At 42.2% G+C, this 22881-nt stretch overlaps 1 protein-coding gene across 1 annotated transcript in view; it reads right to left on the bottom strand.

Moving 5' to 3' along the window:
* Positions 1 to 22881, bottom strand: part of LOC106089403 (probable chitinase 10) — a 35816-nt gene that overhangs the window by 2794 nt on the left and 10141 nt on the right. The window contains 5 exon segments of the mRNA XM_059369878.1: positions 2944 to 3214; positions 7786 to 7976; positions 8097 to 8202; positions 19559 to 20197; positions 20266 to 20483. Coding sequence (XP_059225861.1) covers positions 2944 to 3214; positions 7786 to 7976; positions 8097 to 8202; positions 19559 to 20197; positions 20266 to 20483 — 1425 coding nt within the window.

Below are 22881 nucleotides of genomic sequence, written 5' to 3'. Positions count from 1 at the left end.
ATGTCCAGAGGCATTAGATGTATCATTAAATTCACTGCCTCAAATGATGTCGTCCTCAGTGTGGCTGTGATGCACAAACAAGCCATCCTTTGGATCCGGTTAAGTATTGAGCAGTGGGTGGACTTTTGAAGCGCCGTCCACCAGACCACAACACCATATAGCATTATAAGTCTGACAACTGCAGTATATACCCAATGCATGACACGCGGTCCAAACCCCCCAACTTTTGCCAATGGCTTTCTTGCAGGTGTAAAGGGCAAGAGTGGCCTTTCTTGCCCCTTCCAAAATGTTGGATTTGAAGTTCAATTTCCTGTGCAGCAAAACACCCAGATATTTTGAGCTTTCTATAAATGGAACATTCTCTCCTCCCTCCTGCTGAAAAGAACTACTTCTGTCTTGCACGGATTTATACCTAGACCACTTTCGGTAACCCACTTCGTTGTTGCACGTAGAGCTTCCTGAAATATATCTCTTAGAGTGCTTGGAAACTTTCCCTTAACTACAATTGCCACGTCATCAGCAGACGCCACCACTTTTACGCCCTTTTCTTCCAGAGACAATAATATATTTTTAATAGCTAAATTCCAAAGTAGAGGAGACAGTACACCTTCTTGCGGTGTTCCTCTGCTGACCGATTATTTTAGATCCACAGATTCCAAACCTGCCGTAATGCATCTTTGCCTCCTGCCAGACTTTCGGAGTATATGCAAGGCCCAGGCACGCAGTGAAAATATTGTCCAGTTGGGGCGCCAGATAGTCTGCCTCCTTCTGTAATAACGATGGAAATATTCCATCAGGTCCGAGTGACTTAAATGGTTTGAAGCTCCTCAAGGATTCCTTCACCATTAATTCCGTAATTATAAACCTTCGATCAATTTCATTATTCCAAGATTTCGGTGAGTCCTGTCGTATCCTGTGGAAAATGGATTTTCATTAAAAGCCTCAACATGACCTCCGTTGTATCTGCTCTCACCCTTATTTCGTCTACTAAAATATCAGTTTGGACATGGGTTTTTGAGAGAAACTTTTTTATCATGACGGCGCCATTAACGTTATCGACCTGTACGCAGAATAGCTTCTAGGAGGCAGGTTTGGCCGCTCTGGTATTCTTTTTGTATTCCTTTAGCTGTTTGTAATATACATCCTAATAAACTTTCGCTTATTTACGATGTGCTCCGTTAAAAAGTCGGCGGACTTCTTTCCCAATATTGCGAATCTCCCCGGTCGTCCAGGATTTTTCTTAGGCTGATTTCCTTTCCCGAAGAGTACAACTATCTTCGAAGGGCCCCATCAGTGCAGTCGTAATCCTGTTGACATTTTCGTCAATGTCTTCTATGCTTGGACAATCTAAATTATCTTGCCCAAGTCTTCTTCTGAGTAGCCTTCCGAGTTTTGTCCAGTTGGTTTTCAACTTATTCCGGAAGCTTCGGGCTGGCCGTGCTATTCTAAACCTAATGTAGCGATGGTCAGAGAAAGAGTGTTCCATTAAGACCCTCGAATCCTGAACCTCACCGATTAGATTTTCCGGACATATCGTCACATCTTATACCTCCTCCCTAATCTCTAACAAAGGTAGCGGTGTTACCAATATTAAGTGTTATTAGGTCGTTAGTATTCAAGAATTCTGCCAGGGCTTGGTCCCGCAATGCCCCACGAAATGTAGTGAAAGTTCGCATCGCACCCTATTAGTTCCTCATTTTCTGTCTGTTTTGCTTTCATCACTAGCCGTTGCAGCTCCGAAGTGGGTGGCTGTGTCGGAGAGTCGAAAGGCAGATAAAGTGATTCCAGGTATGCTTCACCGTCTCCCTGTCTCCTCACTGTTTCATCCGACGTTGACAACTCTGGGGAAAATATATATCTAAAATTTTTACGACAAATAACACAGGTCCTCGGCCGAGTACCAGTGTTAGCATAGAGTAATTGGTAGTTGATATGGTACAGTCCAGAAACTTTGTTCCGGGACGTTCATGGCTGCTGGATTAAGGCAATATGAATCTTGCCCTTTCTGATTTTCTCCATCAGAGCGTGGTAGCTGTCTCACTCCGGTGGAGGTTTATCTGGATTACCTCAATCATTGGTCCTCCAGTACATGGGTATTTTGGGAGTAGGTGATGATCTCATCGTCTGCTCTCTGTTCTTTAGACTGCTTTGACTTTCCTGTCACTGCACTGTCTGATGTCATCGTTTTAGGTTCTTTGCCTAGTCTTAAGTAAGTAATGGTTCCATTGTCGGGTCCCTGTCCGTTAAGCTTTATAGAGTTTCCATTAGCTGTACTGCCTGATGTTTCAATACTAGGGTCTTTGCCCATATTAGTCTTCCAAATCTTAAGTAAATGGACTTCTTGGGAGTAGGTGATGGCACCAACGTCGGCTCCATGTTCGTTAGGCTGCATTGAGACTCCAGTCGCAGCGCTGCCTAATGTTTCAATATTAGGATATTTACCTATCCTAGTCTTCGGAATCTTCAAATCGGTGATGCGTGCGACATCGGGTCCCTGTTTGTTAGGCTATGTTAGGTCTCTCGCCAGTGCACTGCCTGATATTTTAGAAGCAGGATATTTGCTTATCCTAGTCTTTCCAATATTCATCGTCAACCCCCTGTTTGTTGGGCGGTATTGGATCACCTGCTACTGCAGGGCCTGATGTTTCAATATGAGGACTTCTGCCTATCATAATCTTCCCAATCTTGAAAAAGATTGCTCCCGTATATATACCGATGGATGTATATAACGTCATAGAGCTCTGTATGGTATTGAACGAATATATTGATTTCTTTCTACTATCCGTGTTTGTCGATTTTCCATGCTAAGCTCTGTCCCGAGCGAGCCGGATAATCGAGGTTCAACTGTATTATGTAGTCAGCACCGGCCGACTTACTTGTTTAAACTAATTGGATTTTAAAATATGACATACTATTTACTAATTTAAATTCTGCAATACTTACTCCTCTTTCAGTTCCTTTAATAATGTTACAAAGCTTTGTTTATCTGCTGCTGAACCGCCACGTTGTGCTGGATATTCCCAATCCAATTCCAATCCATCGAAATGATGATCTTGTATAAATTTCACTGATGTCTGTATGAAAGTCTTCCGTTTTTGGGAATCAGCAGCCATTCGGGAATATTTGATGGAACCCTCTTGCCATCCACCAACAACAGCAAGAACTTTTAAATTAGGGTTTATATTTTTCAAATCCATAGAGCGTTTAATCATTTCTAAAAAAATTATTTATTTTTTAAATTTATCTTTTAAATACCAGTATTGAATACGCTTTCGCGTGCTATCTCACAAGTTAAAATATATGGGATCGACCTTTGGACATACCGAAATGGTGCTGGGGACTGAGCTGTGCAAAATATCAGTTTTAGCATATCACATAGTCTTAATGGAAATGTGGCAAGGGTGGTGTTTGTACCCAAGCCCGGCAAGGCAAGTTATGCGCCACCAAAGGCCTACAGACCCATAAGCCTTACGTCCTTTCTACTCAAAACCATGGAACGTATTGTGGAGACCAAGATAAAGAGTATGACATCCAGCGAACTGCTCAAATACAAACATCACGCCTATGTCAAGGGAAGGTCGGTGGAGACTACCCTGAACGAGGTTGTGCATAAAATAGAAGAATCCTTCGATGCCAAAACGTTCACACTGGCGGTATGCGTTGACTTCGAGGGGGCTTTTAACAATGTGCGGACCGACACACTGATCCAATCTTTAGACCAGTACCAGGTGGACCCGGTCCTAAGAGACTGGATAAGCCATATGCTAAGGAGCAGGTGGATAAATTTTGTGAAGGTGGCACAAGGGGGCATTTTATCGCCACTCCTATAGGTGACCACCATAAATGACCTATTACTGATGCTGACTGAGGAGGGATTTGAACCCGTCCGCTACGCAGGCGATGTTATAAAACTTCCAAGGGGTAAGGATCTGAACGAGCTATGGAGAAGGGTCGAAAGCGTCTAGCATATGGCATATGACTGGGCTAGACCCAAGGGTCTCAATGTTAACCCAGAGAAGACTGAAATATGCCTGTCCACGAGGAAGTCGAAGGTGGGCCAATTTAACGCACCACGTTTTCTCAATAAAACGATTTCGATATCTGACAAGGTCAAATACATAGGTGTGATCTTGGACAGGAAACTGAATTGGAAGTATCACATTCAGGAGCGTACTGAGAAGGCTAACAGATGTTGGGCATTTTTATCGCCACACCAGAAATGATCTATTACGGATGCTGACTGAGGAGGGATTTGAACCCGACTGCTACGCAGGCGATGTTATAATACTTCTAAGGGGTAAGGATCCGAACGAGCTATGCAGAAGCATATGGCATATGATTGGGCTAGACCCAGTGGTCTCAATGTTAACCCAGAGAAGACAGAAATATGCCTGTTCACGAGGAAGACGAAGGTGGGCGAATTTAACGCAATTTAATGTTTCATCAATAAGACGTTTTCGATATCTGTCAAGGTCAAATAGTTATGTGTGATCTTGGACAGGAAACTGAATACGAAGTGTCGCATTCAGGAGCGTACTGAGAAGGCTCACAGATGTTGGGTACTATGTAGACGGGCCGTAGGCTCGAAATGGCGCCTGAATCCTAGGGTAGTCCACTGGCTCGACAGCAGCGTGATTAGACCAATATTTACTTACGCCTCAGTAGTTTGGTGGACTGCTATTGAGAAAAAGTGCAACATAAGGACCATACAACAGGTTCAGAGAACATGTTTTCTTGGCATAGGCGGAGCGATGAGGACCACGCCCACTAGAGCACTGCAGACTATTCTAGATGTACGACCCATTGACATAAAGATTAAGTGTGAGGCAGCCACTGCGGTTATGAGACTTAAGGCGATGGGAGAATGGATTGAGGATGGGAGCTGCTCATACCATCGCGGTATAATCGAGGCGACGATAGGAAACCTGGAAGGAAGGGAAGAGGTTTCCGATCGGATACCTGAACCTTGAAGTCGAGTGCGAGGCATTGCTGCCATCGGCACAGTCTTTGATTGACGGAACCCTAGAGTATTGCCATCTGGAAGATCATGTTACACGGATGGATCAAAGCTAGAGGACAGAGTGGGCCTGGGGGTATACATTGAGAACCCAGGGACTGAGATCTGCTTTAGACTGCCTGACAATAATACGGTCGTTCAGGCGGAGATCCGGGCGATCACGGAATGCGTGAAATGGTGAGGTGCTAACGCGAGGACGTCGAATGTGAAAATCTTTACCGGCAGTAAAATTGCCTTAAGGGCAATAAGGTCACGAACAGTCTTGCGGTGTAAGAAGGAGATTAACGCCATTTGTGAGGATGACAAAATCCGCATTTTTTGGGTACCGGGCCATAACGGAGTAAGGGGAAATGAAAGGTCAGACGATTTGGCAGTGAAGGCCAGAGGACTGCCGTCAATAGACTAGGTTACCCCAAAGCCTTTCGGGTCACCGCAGTCCGAGTTAAGGGAGTGGGCGACGAATGCTCATGCAACATTGTGGAACAGCGTAACGGTCGGTATGACAGCGAAAATCCTATAGTGGATCCAGAACGTGAGAAGACAAAGCTATTACTGAAAGGAAGCAAGAAGGAGGTCAGTATAGCTATTGGTATCAGAACGGGACACATAGGACTATGAGCTCACTTATATAAAATCGGTGCGGCAAGTGATAGCATGTGTGGGGCATGCGGGGAAGATGATGAGACGTTGGAGCATTTCCTTTGTCATTGCCCAGCTTTCGCGTCCAACAGATACCGGTACTTAGGTGGAGACACAATATCAAATACATGAACCAACTTAGGGGAGTGGTATAAAAACAATTAAGGATTTTGTAAGTAACACGGAATTCCTAACTTAAAATTTTCTTTTTAGAGGTTACTTTATAGTTTTTAGAGCGTACAACAAGCCGATCACTGGCTTAGGTATATGTCCATAGTGGCATGGGGCGGATTAATATCTGCACACTCTTTTCAACCTAACCTAACCTAACCTAATGGAAATGTGGGAGACTTGGGCCAATGCGGGATCCAAAGGCCAACCCATTTATCGACTTCTGAGCTTTATACAAATGGCACCGGCAAAATATGTAAATTGTAAAATGGGAAACAGCTGAAGATGACACAAACCTCTTAGTGTGGTAATCTACATGCAAGACCAAACGGGGCAACATGCTTGCATTCGGTTGGAAGTTAATGCAAGGAGGTTTACGGTAAAAGTCTTCAGAAAACACAGTTACACGAAGTATGACTTTGGTGCATTCAACAAGTGTAAAGCCGCATTATAGGGGGCTACCGTGGCTCAGAGATTTGCTGAACGCCTGGGTTCGAATCCTGCCGAAATCATCAAAAACAATTTTCAGGGTTATTTTCCCTTCACTAGGTTCGGTATAAGTTTAAGTAGCAGTCTGCCATGAAAGTCACTTAAACTTTTCGTCCATTGTGATACCGTACACTGAAAAAATATATCACAATTTTTTTTCTATTAAAAACTTAATTGAAAAGAAAAATGATTTCAATTTAAAAATTAATTGCATCAATCATTTTTTTAATTGAATCAATTATTTTTTTTTTTGAATCCGGTTTTTTTTCAATTACGGCCGTGACTGATATTTAGCCAATTTTTAATTAAAAAATAATTGATTTAATCGTTTTTTTAATTGAATTGACATTTTTTCCATTTTTAATTAGAAAATCAGTAAGAAAGGACAAAAGTGGGACGGTGCCTGCTGTATAATACCCTACACCTACCCTGTCGACCCGAAAGGCTTCGGGTTAACCAAGTTTATTGACGGCAGTCCTCTGGCCTTCACCGCCAAATCGTCTGCCCTTTCATTTCGACTTACTCCGTTATGGCCCGGCACCCAAACGATGCGGATTTTGCCATCCTCAGAGAAGGCGTTAATCTCCTTCTTACACTGCAAGGCTGTTAAGCTCCCACAGGGGCTTAAAAAGTCAAATCGGGAGACCGGTTTACATGGGAGCTATATCAGGTAATAGACCGATTTCAAAAGTACCGAACACAGTTGTTGGAAGTCATAAAAAAACACTAAATGCAAAATTTTAGCCAAATCGGATAAAAATTGCGGCTCCCGGGGACTCAAGAAGTAAAATCGGGAGATCGGTTTATATGGAGCTATATCAGGTTATTGACCGATTTTGACCGCACTTGGCACAGTTGTTGAAAGTCATAACAGAACACAATGTGCAGAACTTCACCCAAATCGGACAAAAATGGCGGCTTCCAGCGGCTTAAGAGGTCAAATCGGGAGATCGGGTTTTATGGGGTTATATCAGGTTATAGACCGATTAAGACGGTACTTAGCATAGTTGTTGGAAGTCATAACAGAACACCATATGCAAAATTTCAACCAGATCCTGGCGGGACCATCAGAAAAAATGTTCAGCGGTGGCTTCCCCTCCTAATGCTGGCAATATTTGTTAGGTACTATGCCATTTTAACTTCTCTCCAAAGAGGTGTCGCACTGCGGCACGCCGTTTGGACTCGGCTATAAAAAGGAGGCCCCTTATCATTGAGCCTCACTCATTGATATGTGAGAAGTTTTCTCCTGTTCCTTAATGGATTGTTCTTGATCAAAATTGGCAAATTTGCAGTTGAAGAATGACTTCTAACAACCGTGCCAAGTATGCTCTAAATCAGTCCGTAACATGATATAGCTGCAATATAAACCGATCTGGGTCTTGACTTCTTGAGCCTGCAGAGGCCGCAAATATAATCCGATTTGGCTGAAATTTTGCACATATCGTTGAGAATTATTTAAATAGTCTTACTGTTATCTATGTCCACATAGGGATTCGTTGACATAAATTCTCCCGAATCTCTAATACCGAAGAAAGCATAGCTCAAATGGGTACAGAGTTTCGCATCTAGATTCTCTGGTTCGAATTTTCCATCACCTGGGCGAAAATAAGCCCATGTACCGTAATAGCAGTTGATCATTTTTCCTGAACAAATAGAGGAGCTTTTAGTTTTAGGTCTTATAACAATTTTTCTTCAATATTTACCATGTGCCATTGCTGCTAAGCCAAAATATAAAATTGCGCCCAAAAAATACTTGAAGCTTGCCATACTTTGCACTTACTTAAGCCTTAGCTCAAAAAATTCAATTGTAAAGCCATTTGTGACATAACAAGCTTTTATATGCTTCTCTGTTTTGAGTTGAAAACTGCTGGAGCAAACAGTACTCCCTTTTGTTGGTATACGAGCATATCTTGTAGATTTAATAGTACCTAACAAGTGAAAGCGTGCTTAGTTCGGCCGGGCCGAATCTTATATACCTTTCACCATGGATAGCATTTGTCGAGTTCTTCGTGCGGTATCTCTTTTTAGGCAAACAAAGAATAATGAATAAGAACTGCTATTGGAGCTATATCAAGTTATAGTCCGATTCGGACCATAAATAAGTTTAATGCTGAACATTGTAAAAGACATTAAGTAATATTTCAGTCCATTCGAATAAGAATTGCGCCTTGTAGGGGGGCTCAAGAAGCAAAATCGGGAGATCGGTTTATATGGGAGTTGTATCAAGCAATATATCGATTCAGATCATATTGGACAAGTATATCGAAGGTTGTGGGAGAAGCCGTTGTACAAAAATTCTGCCAAATCGGATGAGAATAGCGCCCTCTAGCGGCCAAGATCCAAGATCCGTTTATATGGCAGATCCAAGATCCGTTTATATGACAGCTATATCAGGTTATGTACCGATTGGCGTTGTACTAAGCACAGTTGATGAAAGTCATAACAAAATATCTCATGCCAAATTTCAGCCAAATCGGGTGAGAATTGCGCCCTCTATTGAAGGTTGTGGGAGGAGCCGTTGTACAAAATTTCTGCCGAATCGGATGAGAATTTCACCCTCTAACGGCCCAAGAAGTCTAGATCCAAGATCCGTTTATATGACAGCTATATCAGGTTATGTACCGATTTGCGTCGTACTAAGCACAGTTGATGAAAGTCATAACAAAACATCTTATGCCAAATTTCATCCAAATCGGGTGAGTATTGCGCCCTCTAGAAGCCCAAGAAGTCAAGATCCCAGATCTGTTTATATGGCAGCTATACCAAGCTATGAACCGATTTGAACCATAGTTAGCACAGTTGTTGGAAGTGATACCATAATAACACGTGCAATATTACAGCCAAATTGGATAAGAATTCCGCCCTCTAAAAGCTCAAGAAGTTAAGGCCCAAGTTCGGTTTATATGGCAGCTATACCAGATTATGAACCGATTTGAACCATACTCAGCAAAGTTGTTGGAAGTGATACCAAAAAACCCCGTGCAAAATTTCAGCCAAATCGGATAGGAATTGCGTCCTCTAAAAGCTAAGGAAGTCAAGACCCAAGATCGGTTTATATGACGGCTATATCAGGTTATAGACTGATTTAGACCATACTCGGCACAGTTGTTGAGAGTCATACCAAAACACCTCATGCAAAATTTCAGCCAAATCGGATAGGAATTGCGCCCTCTAGATGCTCAAGAAGTCAAGACCCAAGATCGGTTAATATGACGGCTATATCAGGTTATAGACTGATTTAGACCATACTCGGCACAGTTGTTGAAAGTCATACCAAAACACCTCATGCAAAATTTCATTCATATCGGATGAGAATTACGCCCTCTAGAGGCTCAAGAAGTCAAGACCCAAGATCGGTTTATATGGCAGCTATATCAAAACATGGACATATTTGGCCCATTTACAATCCCAACCGACCTACACTAAAGAAACGTATTTGTGCAAAATTTCAAGCTTCTAGCTTTACTCCTTCGAAAGTTAGCGCGCTTTCAACAGACAGACGGACAGACGGACGGACGGACACGGCTAGATCGACTTAAAATGTCATGACGATCAAGAATATATACACTTTGTGGGGTCTTAGACGCATATTTCGAGGTGTTACAAACAGAATGACCAAATTAGTATACCCCCAAACTATGGTGGAGGGTATAAATATAGTCAATAAATAAACAGTTCTATGTGGGCCTTAAATGTTTGTATTTCGTGGGAGTGTTTTATCAAACTTTAAGTTTAACAAAAACATACATTTTATTTATGAACATTCAAGTTATGCCTATCACCATAGGATAGGGGGGTATATTCATTTCGTCATTGCGTTGTGAAATTTTGACATAATTTAACGATATCCGTATGTCTGTCTATCCGTCCGTTGTAACCCCGCTACCGCTTTCAAAAAAGCTTTCAAAAATTGAGATATTGACCTAAAATTTGGCACCAATCCATATTTCTTCAATACGCTGGATAAGTTCTTGAACGGACCAAGTTGGACTATATTTGGATGTTGCGAATGAAAAAGGTAAACGTTCTGAGCCTGCACAAATTTACGCCTTTCAGTTCTTCTGCTGCCTGAAAGAAAAAAGAACTTAGTATCCTGTTGCTACTTTGACATAAAACAGCGCATTGACAATGAAAGTGAATGTTGTCCACCGTGGTGTCAATCTCAGAACACCCCCGACAGATGTCATCATTTCTAATGCCATTACGAGACATATGTTTACTTAACTTATTATGACCTGTTATAATTCCGATAACCATACTCGGATATGTATTTTCCATTTTCAACAGGCTATCTATGTACGATTTTAACCGTTCGCTTCACAGAAGCTTGTATGCCCTCCTTCTTGTCTCCTATAACAAACCAATGTCTAGGAACCCATCATAAAGGCAGATTATGATAAATCCTCTCTACAGCGACCCAAACTTTAGATCTTATACTCGTGCCAATTTGAGCTTTCAATGCTGCTTGACTATCGCTGTAGATACAGATGTTAGATCTATCTATTGCTGTGGAAAGCACAATCTCTACTGCCCAAGTTATCTCAAAGACCTCTAGCTGGAAAATGCTACAGTCATCACGCATTCGCAAAGAGGCGTTTATGTCAATTTCACTGCAATATATGCCACAACTTGTACCGCTCTCTATCTTAGATTCATATGTTCATATATTTACATCCCTAAACCTCATCCCTCCCTTAAGCCATTCCGTCAGAGACGGAATTCTAATATATAATCCACAGTCTACTATTTCTGTTTCAACTTGTAAGACCATCTGCAATAGGGATTCCAAGTTGGGTCCAAAAGTCTGTATGTTTTCCGGTCAAACAGTGACCTGGCACAATGACTGAGACGTATGTTCTAGCCAGTGACAGCATATCGGTAGACCTCTTCAAGTCTAGATTAGGCTACATAATTTCGGAATATTCACAACCCCCTTCTAGTGATCATCTATTGTATTACTCGTTGCGCTTTGGACCTGATCCTGAAGACTTAGCTTACATATCGCTAGAGGCATACCCACAGATTTCAGTTTCCCTGGAATGTGTAAAGTAGTTCCGAGTTCTAGCAAGGTCGTCTGCAATTCCTTCGGATATATCTGTGGCTCGGCACCCAGAATAGACGAATTTTGAAAGGTTCAGCCATCTTGTTGAGAGATCTGCGACAGTCGTGAACGGTTTCTGAATTCAGAAATATGTTCCCCAGAGATTAAATGACTGACTAGCCGTCCGAGAAGATATTTAAGCCAATCGTCGTTGTGTATTACAACTGAGCCATTCCAACACTTCTCTAATCAGAGAGTTGCAGAGAGGCAATTCCGTGACATGATTAACGCAGCAGCCGCTCACTTTATACCTGCCGGTCGAATATCCCAAGTGCGGCCCAATTTCCCGGCGTAGGCAGTGGTACTCGCAGACGATCGTGATGGGATTCGTTGTACGGACTCCACTAACCCCAGAATCTGGAAATAAATAGGGTACTTACGAACATAAGCGAAATTTGTGGCTGGAATACTTGGAGCAATGTAACTGAGGCACCGGTTTAGGCAAGCTGTGGTCTACAGTTAAGTAAATCTCGAACAGGACCTCAGTTACTTTTGGCGACGTAACCTTGACTGATCCGAAGAGGTGCGCCAGATTGTTCAACCGTCAATTTATTGTGCATCCCGAGATTGACAAGGCAAGGAGGAGAGTCATTCGTCGCATGGTCACCGAGCCGATGGACAGCCATCACAATTTACCGTGGACGAAGTTACGAATGTCATCCGAGGCGCAAAATCATCCATCCAATCAATAGTTCCCGATGTCTGGAAAATGTGCAGAGTGATCCCGCTACTGAAGCCTGGAAAGGACCTGAGTTTGCGGGAGTCGTTGAGGCATTACTCCTTCCGATCCTCGTAGGAGAATTTCCATTCGCCTAGCATCAACATGGATTTTGAAGACTCCATAGCACAACAACTGCTTTGCATGCCATCGACGCACACATTTGCTGTGGCTTCAATCAGCACAGGCAATGTGATAGGACGGTCATCGTGGCACTGGACCTATCGAAGGCATTCGACACGGCCAGCCATGCCAAACTATTTAAGGACATCGCCAACACGTCCCTCCAGCCAGGCCTGAAACGCTGTGTCGCAAATTAAGTTGTAAGTTATCCAGCGCCAGTGTGGTCTCGTCAGCTCTGTGACACGCAGTGGAATAATATTCAGATCTGTCAGAATGCCGCCCTCCGAACTGCGACGGGCTGTCTCCTCAGTTTTCATGTGGACCACCTCCATCAGGAGACAAATATCCTACCACTGCGAAGACATAACTACATGCTGTCTAAGCATCACCTTTTGGGCTGTTATCGCTGAGACCATCCAAATCATCATCTTGTGGATAGATATCCACCGCCCAATAGCTTTAAGATAGATAGATACCTTAAGGTAGAGGAGAGAAGAACGGGCGACATATCAAGCAGGTCTAGACAACATTCATGCAGACACGGTAGCAGATGCGGTGAATAGCAACCGGATGAATGGGGTCCTTGTAGAACGACCATCTTCCATTGCACCTGAAGAAATTGACCTCCCCCGGCAAATCAGAGTGGTTCTGGCTCAATTACGTTCTGGCAAATGCAGCCGCCTCAACTCCTACAGAGCAAGGATTGATGCCGACGTGCAAGATGTATGACCCGATTGTGACCAGGGACCACATGTCACCTGTTTAACTGCCCAGCCAGACCCCCTCGACTCAGACCCAGATCCTTATGGACGCACCCCATTAGTCGCAGAGTTCCCCAAAGCCCACCTGGTCATCTAGTTTGGATCCATCCGTTTTGAAGTCTATGTAATTTCTATTACCAGGGATATTGTTATTGTTGTAGCACTGTGTTGTAGACTGAAGCGGCAGCCCTTGCCGATGGAGAACTCCATCGGGTCAATCCGGTACGTACAACCGGCTGTCATGGGATTGACCAGGGATATTGTAGTTCCAATCGGTTCTATCAAGAATTGTAGTTACTTTTTATCACAAAGCGACTCAGGCAATGTGTAATCCACACTGCCCTGAAACATCGGACATTGTATGAAGAGATAACACAGAGTCCGCAGCCGCTGCATGACCAAAGAGAAAGCTCCCTTGGTCTCACATCAGTGGTCGCATCAATTTGTTCAGCCACAATGTCCAGAGGAATTAGGTGAAGCATAAAATGCAGTGCATCAGTGCGTCTTTGAGGCACAAACAAGCCACCCTTTAGATCTGGCTGAGTATTGAACAATAGGTGGACTTTTGAAGCGCCGTCCACCAGATCACAACACCATATACAGGGTTTGTTTTTCAGGAACGCTACAAAAGTAGACCAATAGGGACAACTAACGACGCCATTTGTTTGCCGCTCCTTTGACACTTCTCTTCAGTAAGTTTTGCCATTTCATGATGGAAATACAAGCCTAAAACGATACGAAATTTTTAAAATTTACTACCGAATTTCGGAGTCAGTGGCCTCATCGTTTTCGCTGAAAAACCATCGTCAGCGATGAGGCTCATTTCTGGTTGAATGGTTTCGTGAATAAGCAAAATATGCGTTATTGGTCAGACAGCAATCCCCACGTACTCCATGAGTCATTATTACTTCCTGAAAAAATTACGGTTTGGTGCGGTTTATGGGCCGGCGATGTCATTGGGCCGTACTTCTACCGAGATGATCAAGACCGGTACGTTAATGTGAATGGGAATCTCTACCATTCAATGAAAACAGAATATTTTTGAAACCAATTTGGTTACATGGACTTGAAGGACATCTGGTTCCAAAAGGATGGCGCATAGTTTTGCCGCGGTGGACAAAAATCAAAAATGAAAATTGTTATGAAATTTTTTACTATTTTTTTAAAAAACCCTTCAAATAAGAAAATTAAAAAAAAACCTATTTATAATACGAAAAGTTTTTTTACAAATGAATGCTACATATTTTTTCCCAAAAATTAAAATTTTTTTATGTAAGAAAAATAGATTTTTTTTAATTGGGGTGCCCTAGTTCTTATTCTGTGTTATTAAGTGAAACATCCTGAATCAAAAAAGCTCATCTTTAGCTGCACAAACTTGCATAAATTCAATATTTTTGGGTTATTTTGTAAAAATGATTTTTGGACCCTTTTTGGAAACAGGATCCTTTCTATCAAAATATTCCACAAAAATTATTATTCGGAAAATTCTACTATAGTCCTCTGAATAGACCAAAGTCGAATCATAAAAAAATTCGAGTTTTCGCCTAAAAAAATCAAAATTTCGACTTAAAACAAAAATATTTTCGACTTTGTGAGCATTTTTAATTATTATTAAAATTTAATTGTTTGGCGTCTATCAGCAGAAGCCAGCGTTTGTCACACCTCGAAATCTGCTACTCCATAAAGTAAATTATATAGTCGGATCTTCCCGACTTTTGCTTTTCCCTACTGGTATTACTTATTTTAATTGTCATGACACGCAATTTTTAGTACAATTGTTATGACTTATCATCTGCGCCAAGTATGCCCTAATTGGGTTCACAACTCGATTAAGTTCTTAATCAGAATACAAAACAAATCTATGTGAGCTTTTGGTAAAACCGTCAATTATTTTCAGATACTTTTTTTACCCTCCACTGTAGGATGGGGGTATACTTATTTCGTCATTCTGTTTGTAAATCCTCGAAATATTCGTCTAAGACCCCATAAAGTAGATATATTTTTGATCGTCATGTCCGTCCGTCCGTCTGTCTGTCGAAAGGACGCTAACTTTTGAAGGAGCTGTCATATAAACCGATCTTGGGTCTTGACTTCTTGAGCTTCTAGTGGGCGAAATTCTCGTCCGATTTGACTGAAATTTTGCACGTTGTGTTTTGATATCATTTCCAAAAACTGTTCTATGCATAGTTGGGGTCCGTTAGTAACATGAGATAGGTGCCAGATAAACCGATCTGGGGTCTTGACTTCTTCAGCTTTTATAGGTCGCAATTCTTATCCGATTTAACAGTAATGCACATGATGGTTTGGTATCACTTCCAACCTTTGTGAGAAGTATGGTCCAAATAGGTCTACAACCTGGTATAGGTGCCATATAAACCGATTTTGGATCTTGACTTCTTGAGTCGTTTGAGGGCGTAATTCTCACCCGATTTGGCTAAAATTTTGCATGAGGTGTTTTGAGGTGATTTCCAAAAACTGTAATGAGTATGGCGCAAATTGGTACATAACCTGGCATAGCTGCCATATAAACCGATCTGGCTTCTCCAATGGCCCTCAACATACGTGTGCAATATGGTCGAAATCGATCTATAGCTTGATACAGCTCCCATATAAACCGGTATCCCGATTTTGCTTCTTGAGGCCCTACAAGGCGCAATTCTTATCCGAATGGACTGAAATATTACACAATGACTTCTACAACGTTCAGCATTCAATTCATTTACGGTCCGAATCGGAATATAACTTGATATTGCTCTAATAGCATAACAGTTCTTATTCATTATTCTTTGTTTGCCGAAAAAGAGATAGCGCGCAAAGAACTCGACAAATGTGATCCATGGTGGAGGGTATATAAGAAGCAAAATCATTTTTGCTAGAATCGCATCACCAATCTCCGAGGTCTGGCGTTTTGAAAATTAGGATAATGAGGAGTAATTTTTGGGGGTGAGATGGCCCGTTATACTTTTCTCCCCAAATATGGATATCAAATTCGTGTTCTACTCCCGAATACCTTTCATTTGAGGCCCATATTTCCATGGTAGGTAGATATGTCGTATTTGGCTGTGTTTTGGTGGTGGAGCGACCCCCCCAAAAACTTGGCCTTGCAATTGCATATCAGATTCATTGTCTGCTCTCAAATACCTTTCATTTGAGTTCCATATTATCATGATGGATCAATTAACCTATTTAATGTGATTTTAGGAAGTAAGGCGACTTGTACACAAATTTTAATGTCATATTCGTAATATACTCCCAATTACCTTTTATTTGAGTTAAATATAGCCTTGATCGGCTATTATGCCCATATGGGGAGAATTTTTGGAGGTGGAGCGACTCCCCATTTTTTATGCCATACTCGTAATCTTCCCCTCAATGCTTTTCATTCGTGCACCATATTGGCATGAAAATCCAATTTGTCTGTTTGGAGGAGTTTTGAGGATGGAGCGGCCACTTGGGTATTTAAGACCGATTTTTAATTTGAATCGAAAATTTGAATTCTACTATCCAAAACCTTTCACCTTGTGGTTATCAAGGATTCCCTCATTGTGATACCACAGGAACAGGAGAAGGAAGATGCCTTCTAGTTCCCATCGTTGAACCATCCAGATCGCTATAAAAAGCCCAACAACTTGCGACTATTCACATCCACTAAATCAGACAGGTTCTCAAAGAAATGTGAACCTAAAGTGGAATTCCTTCTGACTGCTAATGCGGGACACACACACAGAAGATGTTCTATAGTCTCTTCTTCTTCGATGTCCTCACAGATTCTGCAAAAGTCGTTGCTAGCAAACTTCAGTCTGTCAGCATGTTTACTAATGTCATGACGGACACAATGACTGAGACGTCTGTTCTAGCCAATTTCTGCAAAGCGGTAGACCTCTTCAAGTCTAGATTAGGCCACATAATTGAGAATTCCACAATTATGTGGTCCCCTCTTTGTGCCTCTTTGTGACCTTCTATCATTCGTTGCCGTTCGGGCCTGATCCTGAAACCTTAGCTTACATGTCGCTTGAGGCATACCCACAAATTCCAGTATCCCTGGAATGTGTAGGGTAGTTCCTAGTCTCGCAAGCGTCTCCACTCTACAATTCCCTATGATATCTCTGTGGCCCGGCACCCAGAACAAGTGCACTTTGAACTGTTCAACCATCTTGTTGAGAGATCTGCGACAGTCGAGGACGGTTTTTGTGTTCAAAAATACGTTCTCCAGGGATTTAATGGCTTCCTGGCTGGCTGAGAAGATATTTAAGCCAATCGTCGTAATGACATTATATCTTAGCCATTCTAACACTTCTTTAAATGCAAGAATATCCGCTTGATACACACTGCAGTGGTCAGGTAACCTTTTCGATATGACCAGTTCTAGATCTTTAGAGTACACCCCAAAGCCCACTTGGTCGTCTAGTTTCGAACCATACATATAGAAGTCTATGTAACTTCTATTACCAGGAATCTTGAGGTTACAATCGTTTCTATCAGGAATAGCGGTACAGTTCTTTTTTATCAAAAAGCGACTCAGGTAGGGTGTGATCCACACTGCCAGGTATATCGGACGTTGTATCAAGAATAACACTGTGTCTGTAGCCATCACATGACCAAAGAGAAAGCTCCCTTAGCCTTACAGCAGTGGTCGGAGCAATTTGTTTAGCCACAATGTCCAGTGACATTAGATGTAGCATTCAATTCAGTGCATCAGGTGTGTCGTCCTCAGCGTGGTTGTGATGCACAAACAAGCCATCCTTTGGATCCGGTTGAGTATTGAACAGTAGGTGGACTTTTGAAGCACCGTCCACCAGACCACAACACCATATAGCATTATAGGTCTGACAACTGCAGTATATACCCAATGCGTGACGCGCGGTCTAGACCCCAACTTTTGCCAATAGCTCTCTTGCAGGTTTATAGGGCAAGAGTTGCATTTCTTGCCCTTTCCTAAATGTTGAATTTGAAGTTCAATTTCCTGTCCAACAAAACGCCCAGGAAATTTGCGCTTTCTTTAAATAGAATATTCTCTCCTCCCAAGGAGAGAGTTTCCACTGTAGGCAACTTGTATCTCCTGCTGAAAAAAAACTACTTCGGTCTTGCACAGATTTATACCTATACCACTTTCGGTAGCCCACTGTTGCACGTAGAGCTTCCTGAAGTATTGTATATCTCTTAGAGTGCTGGGAAACTTTCCCCTAACCCCAAATACCACGTCTTCAACAGACGCGACCACTTTTACACCTTTTTCTTCCAGAGACAATAATATATTGTTAATGGCTGTATTCCAAAGTAGAGGAGACAGTACACCTCCTCGAGGAGTTCCTCTACGGACCCACCCTTTAAGATCTACAGATCCCAAGGCTGCCGTAATGCTTCTTTTAGTGAATAAGTTATTGATAACCTTTCTACGGTAGGGTTGATGCCTAGGAACTCCAACTCATTTATGATTGACGTTGGTTTTACATGATTGAAAGCACCTTCAATGTCAATAAATGCTTCCATTGTATATTCCTTGACAGCGAGAGAACCCTCTATGTAGTCGACTGGGTCGTGAAGGGCTGTTTCAGTGGATTTGCCTTTACTGAATGTTGTTGCCGAAACAGACGATCTCCAGGGATCTTTGCCCTAAGATGTGTTTATATCAACCTCTGAAGAGTCTACAGCATAAAGGATAATAGACTAATAGGATGAAAATCTTTCGCCTTCGTTTGGTAGGGTTTTCCTGCTTTCAGAATGAAAATTACCTTCGTGTCCCTCCATCCCACAGGAATATATAGGAAATTCTGATACAAGCAGAGTATATCTCACTAAGCCAAGGAACCAGTTTATCAGACACAGCCTGTAATTCAACCAGTGATACATCATCAGGGCCTGGCAACTTAAAGGAGTCGAAACTTCTTATCGCCCAAAGAAGTTTCGGCTCATACACAATTTCCCAAATAACCTCCAACGAATGCATACCAGTGACAACCTCTTCTGGCGCCACGTTGTCCGTAAGAGAATTTCCCGGGGGTCTAGTGTTTACTCACTAGACATTGTCCATACATTCTCTGACTTTTGAATATAACCCACCGTAATAGGTCTCGAGGGCAGAATCTTCCTTACCCTAGAGGCCTCAGATGTATCCTCCACTGAGCTACAGAATTCCACCTAGGATTTATTCTGAGCCTTTCTCAGCTCGCCCTCATATTTTCTTAGCTCAGCCTAAAAGATGTCCCAATCGTGTGGTGATCTTTTGGCTTTCGCCCTGTTGAAGAGTTTTCTGCAGTCCTTCCTTAGACCAACCAGCTCTGTGGTCCAATATGGCGGTCGCTGTTTGCCCCTTGGCTTGGCACTTGTACATGCTGACATAAGCGAGTCATTCAGGGCCTTCGTGATTCGCTTGACCATTATGTCTATTTTCTGCTCAGTTACCACTTCCTTTGCTAGTCTAGAAAGGATAGACGTGCAGAATTTGTGTCGAAATTTATCCCAACCCGGCGTCATTATAAATAAAAGCCATTATTTGCTCTATACACATTTATATTATATAATTTTTTATATTTAATAACATATAGCCTCATGGGGCCAAAGACAATTGGATGAGTTCTTATCGAAAAGTAATCCCGCTGGACATGTGAACGCATATCGAACGCCATTCACACATCTATAAAATTTATTGCAATCATTAGGATCAGCATAGAAACCATCATTGGCACAGTTCGTTGATGGTGGCGGCTTTACGGTGGGTTTGGAAGTTGTGCTACTTACAGTGGGGGGACGTTGGGTCGTAGTTGTGGGGTTGCCTGTATTTGTGGCTACTTTTTTGTTGATTGCCTTTAAAAGGGGATATTTCTCACCACATTGTCCTAGGAAATCATCGGTCTCAATGGACCATAACATGGCACCTCCAAGATTTTTCGAATTCATAAAATCCAATTTCAAATTAATACTTTGAACATCATCATAGCCCACCCATTGATTGTCTCTGAACATGTAGGGTACCGAGTGCACATTATCGAAAACTTTGGTCCATGTAGGTGCATTGCTGCAGATTTCATTGTAACCCAAGAAGCCATTTTCACGGGTAAATGGACCTGCTGCTCCAGCACCTGAACTTGCTGAGCCAGGGATAGTATTTTGATTATTTGACAATGTGTAAGAGCGACCATAGAAGGCCAAACCCAGTATTAGTTTTGAAGCTGGAACACCTATATGTGGGGAAAAGTTGTATGATAATTAACTTTCTTTTCAAATATTTGAGGATTTGCTCACTTACCCTTTTGTAGCCAGTAATTAATACAGGCTTCAACATTGTGTTCACCTTGCCCTCTGAGGGGAGCATTAAATCCTAAAATATTGCGTGGTTGCAAGTCGTATGTCATAACATTGATGAAGTCCACATGTTTAGCAATGTTTGGTATATCATAGGATATAGTAGCCGTATCGGCTGATGCTCCTACTGCAATGCCCAATTCCAAGTTATACCGACCCAGTCTGGGAGAAGGAATTGAAAAAGGAAATGAAATAAGATGTTAGCATATGAATTTTGCTGCTGAAAATTCTTCTTGAGAGGTTCATAGTTCATAGGTTCATAGAAAAATATCTTAGGGCAAAGATCCTAAAGGAAAATTCACTGAAACAGCCCTAGTCGGCTACATAGAGGGTTCTCTCGCTTTCAAGGGACATACAATGGTAGCATTTCTTGACATTGAAGATGCTTTCAATAATGTAAAACCGACGTCAATCATGAAGAAGTTGGAGTTTCTAGGTATCAACTCTACCGTAAGAAAGTCCATTAATAACTTACTTACTAAAAGATGCATTACGGCAGGCTTGGGATCTGTGAATCTAAAAAGATGAGTCAGCAGAGGAACATCTCAAGGAGGTGTACTGTCTCCTCTACTTTGGAATATAGCCATTAACAGTATATTATTGTCCCTGGAAGAAAAATGTGTAAAAGTGGTCGCGTATGCTGATGACGTGGCTATTGCGGTTAGGGGAAAGTTTCCCAGCACTCTAAGATGTAAACTTCAGGAAGCTTTACATGCAACAGTAAAGTGAGCTACCGATAGTGGTCTAGGTATACATCCGTGCAAGACAGAAGTAGTTCTTTTTAGCAGGAGATACAAGTTGCCTACAGTGGAACCTGTCTCTTTGGGAGGAGAGAATGTTCCATTTACATAAACCGCAAAATACCTGGGTGCTTTGCTGGACAGGAAATTGAACTTTAAATCTAACATTTTGGAAGGGGCAAGAAAGGCAACTCTTTCCGTATACACCTACAAGAGAGCCATTGGCAAAAGTTGGGGGGTTTAGACCGCGTGTCATGCATTGGGTATATACTGTAGTTGTTAGACCTATAATGCTATATGGTGTTGTGGGCTGGTGGACGGCGCTTCAAAAGTTCACCCACTGCTCAATACTTAACCGGATCCAAGGGATGGCTTGTTTGTGCATCACAGCCGCACTGAGGCACTGAACTTAATGCTGCATCTAATGCCTCTGGACATTGTGGCTACCCAAATTGTAGCGACCACTGCCGTGAGGTTAAGGGAGCTTTCTCATTAGCCATGTGGCGGCTTCGGGCACTGTGTTATCCTTGATACAATATCTGATGTTCCAGGCAATGTGGATTACACCTACCTGAGCCGCTTTATGATAAAAAATACTGTACCACTATTCCTGATAGAGCCGATTGGAACTACGATATCCCTGGAAACAGAAGTTACATAGATTTCTATACGGATGGTTCCAAACTAAACGACCAGGTGGGCTTTGGGGCGTACTCTAAAGATTTAAAACTGGTCATATCGAAAAGATTACCCAACCACTGCAGTGTGTATCAAGCGGAGATCCTTGCAATTAAGGAAGTGGTGGAATGGCTAAGCTATAATCTCATTACGACAATTAGCATAAATATCTTCTCATACAGCCAGGCAACCATTAAATCATTGGAGAACGTCTTTCTGAACACAAAAACCGCCCTCGACTGTCGCAGATCTCTCATTGAGATGGCTGAACAGTTCAAAATGCCCTTGTTCTGAGTACTAGGCCACAGAGATGACCCAGGCAATTGTAAAGCGGACGAGCTTGAGAAACTAGGAAACACGTTACACATTCCAGGAATATTGGAATCTATGGGTATACTTCTAGCGACATGTAAGCTAAGTTTTCAGGACCAGGCCCGAAGGTCAACGAATGACAGATGCTCACAAACAGGGGGCTGTGAGCATTCCAAAAATATGTAGCCAAATCTAGACTTGAAGAGACTGGCCAGAACAGACGTCTCAGTCATTGTGTCCCTTCTGATAAATTACTGTCTAATCGGAAAACATGCTGACAGGCTAAAGATTACCCATAACGACTTTTGCAGAAGCTGTGAGGACATCGAAGAAGAAGAGACTAGAGAACTTCTGCTGTGCGTGTGTTCCGCACTGGCAGTCAGAAGGAGTTCCACATTAGGTTCTCATTTCTTTGAAAACCTGTCTGATTTGGCGGATGTGAACCTTCCCAAGTTTTTGGGCTTTTTAAAGCGATCTGGATGGTTCAAAAGTAAGAACTAGAAGGCATATTCCTTCTTCTGTTCCTGTGGTATGACAATGGACGAAAACGTCTAAGTTAGTCAGATGGCAGTGTCACTTAAACCTAACCTAGTTAAATCATGGAAAGCGACTGTCGGTTTGGAGAAAGATGATGAAGACGAAACTAAGTTTTTTTACTTATAGATCTAGGTTAAGCTCGAAATGAGGGTGGGCCATATAGACATCCATTTAAGCCAGTAAATAGCTGTCTGTGGGCTCTAAATCCGAAAAGTGACTCCAAGAATCTTTTTCAAGAATTTCGTGCTGCTCACATCGTTCTTAATCGTCTCCATTCCATGCCCATAGCCATG

Source organism: Stomoxys calcitrans, chromosome 5 (genome assembly GCF_963082655.1).
Source record: "Stomoxys calcitrans chromosome 5, idStoCalc2.1, whole genome shotgun sequence".
Lineage (NCBI taxonomy): Eukaryota > Metazoa > Arthropoda > Insecta > Diptera > Muscidae > Stomoxys > Stomoxys calcitrans.
Note: the sequence above shows the minus strand (reverse complement) of the source record. Positions and strands in the feature narration are given on the sequence as shown.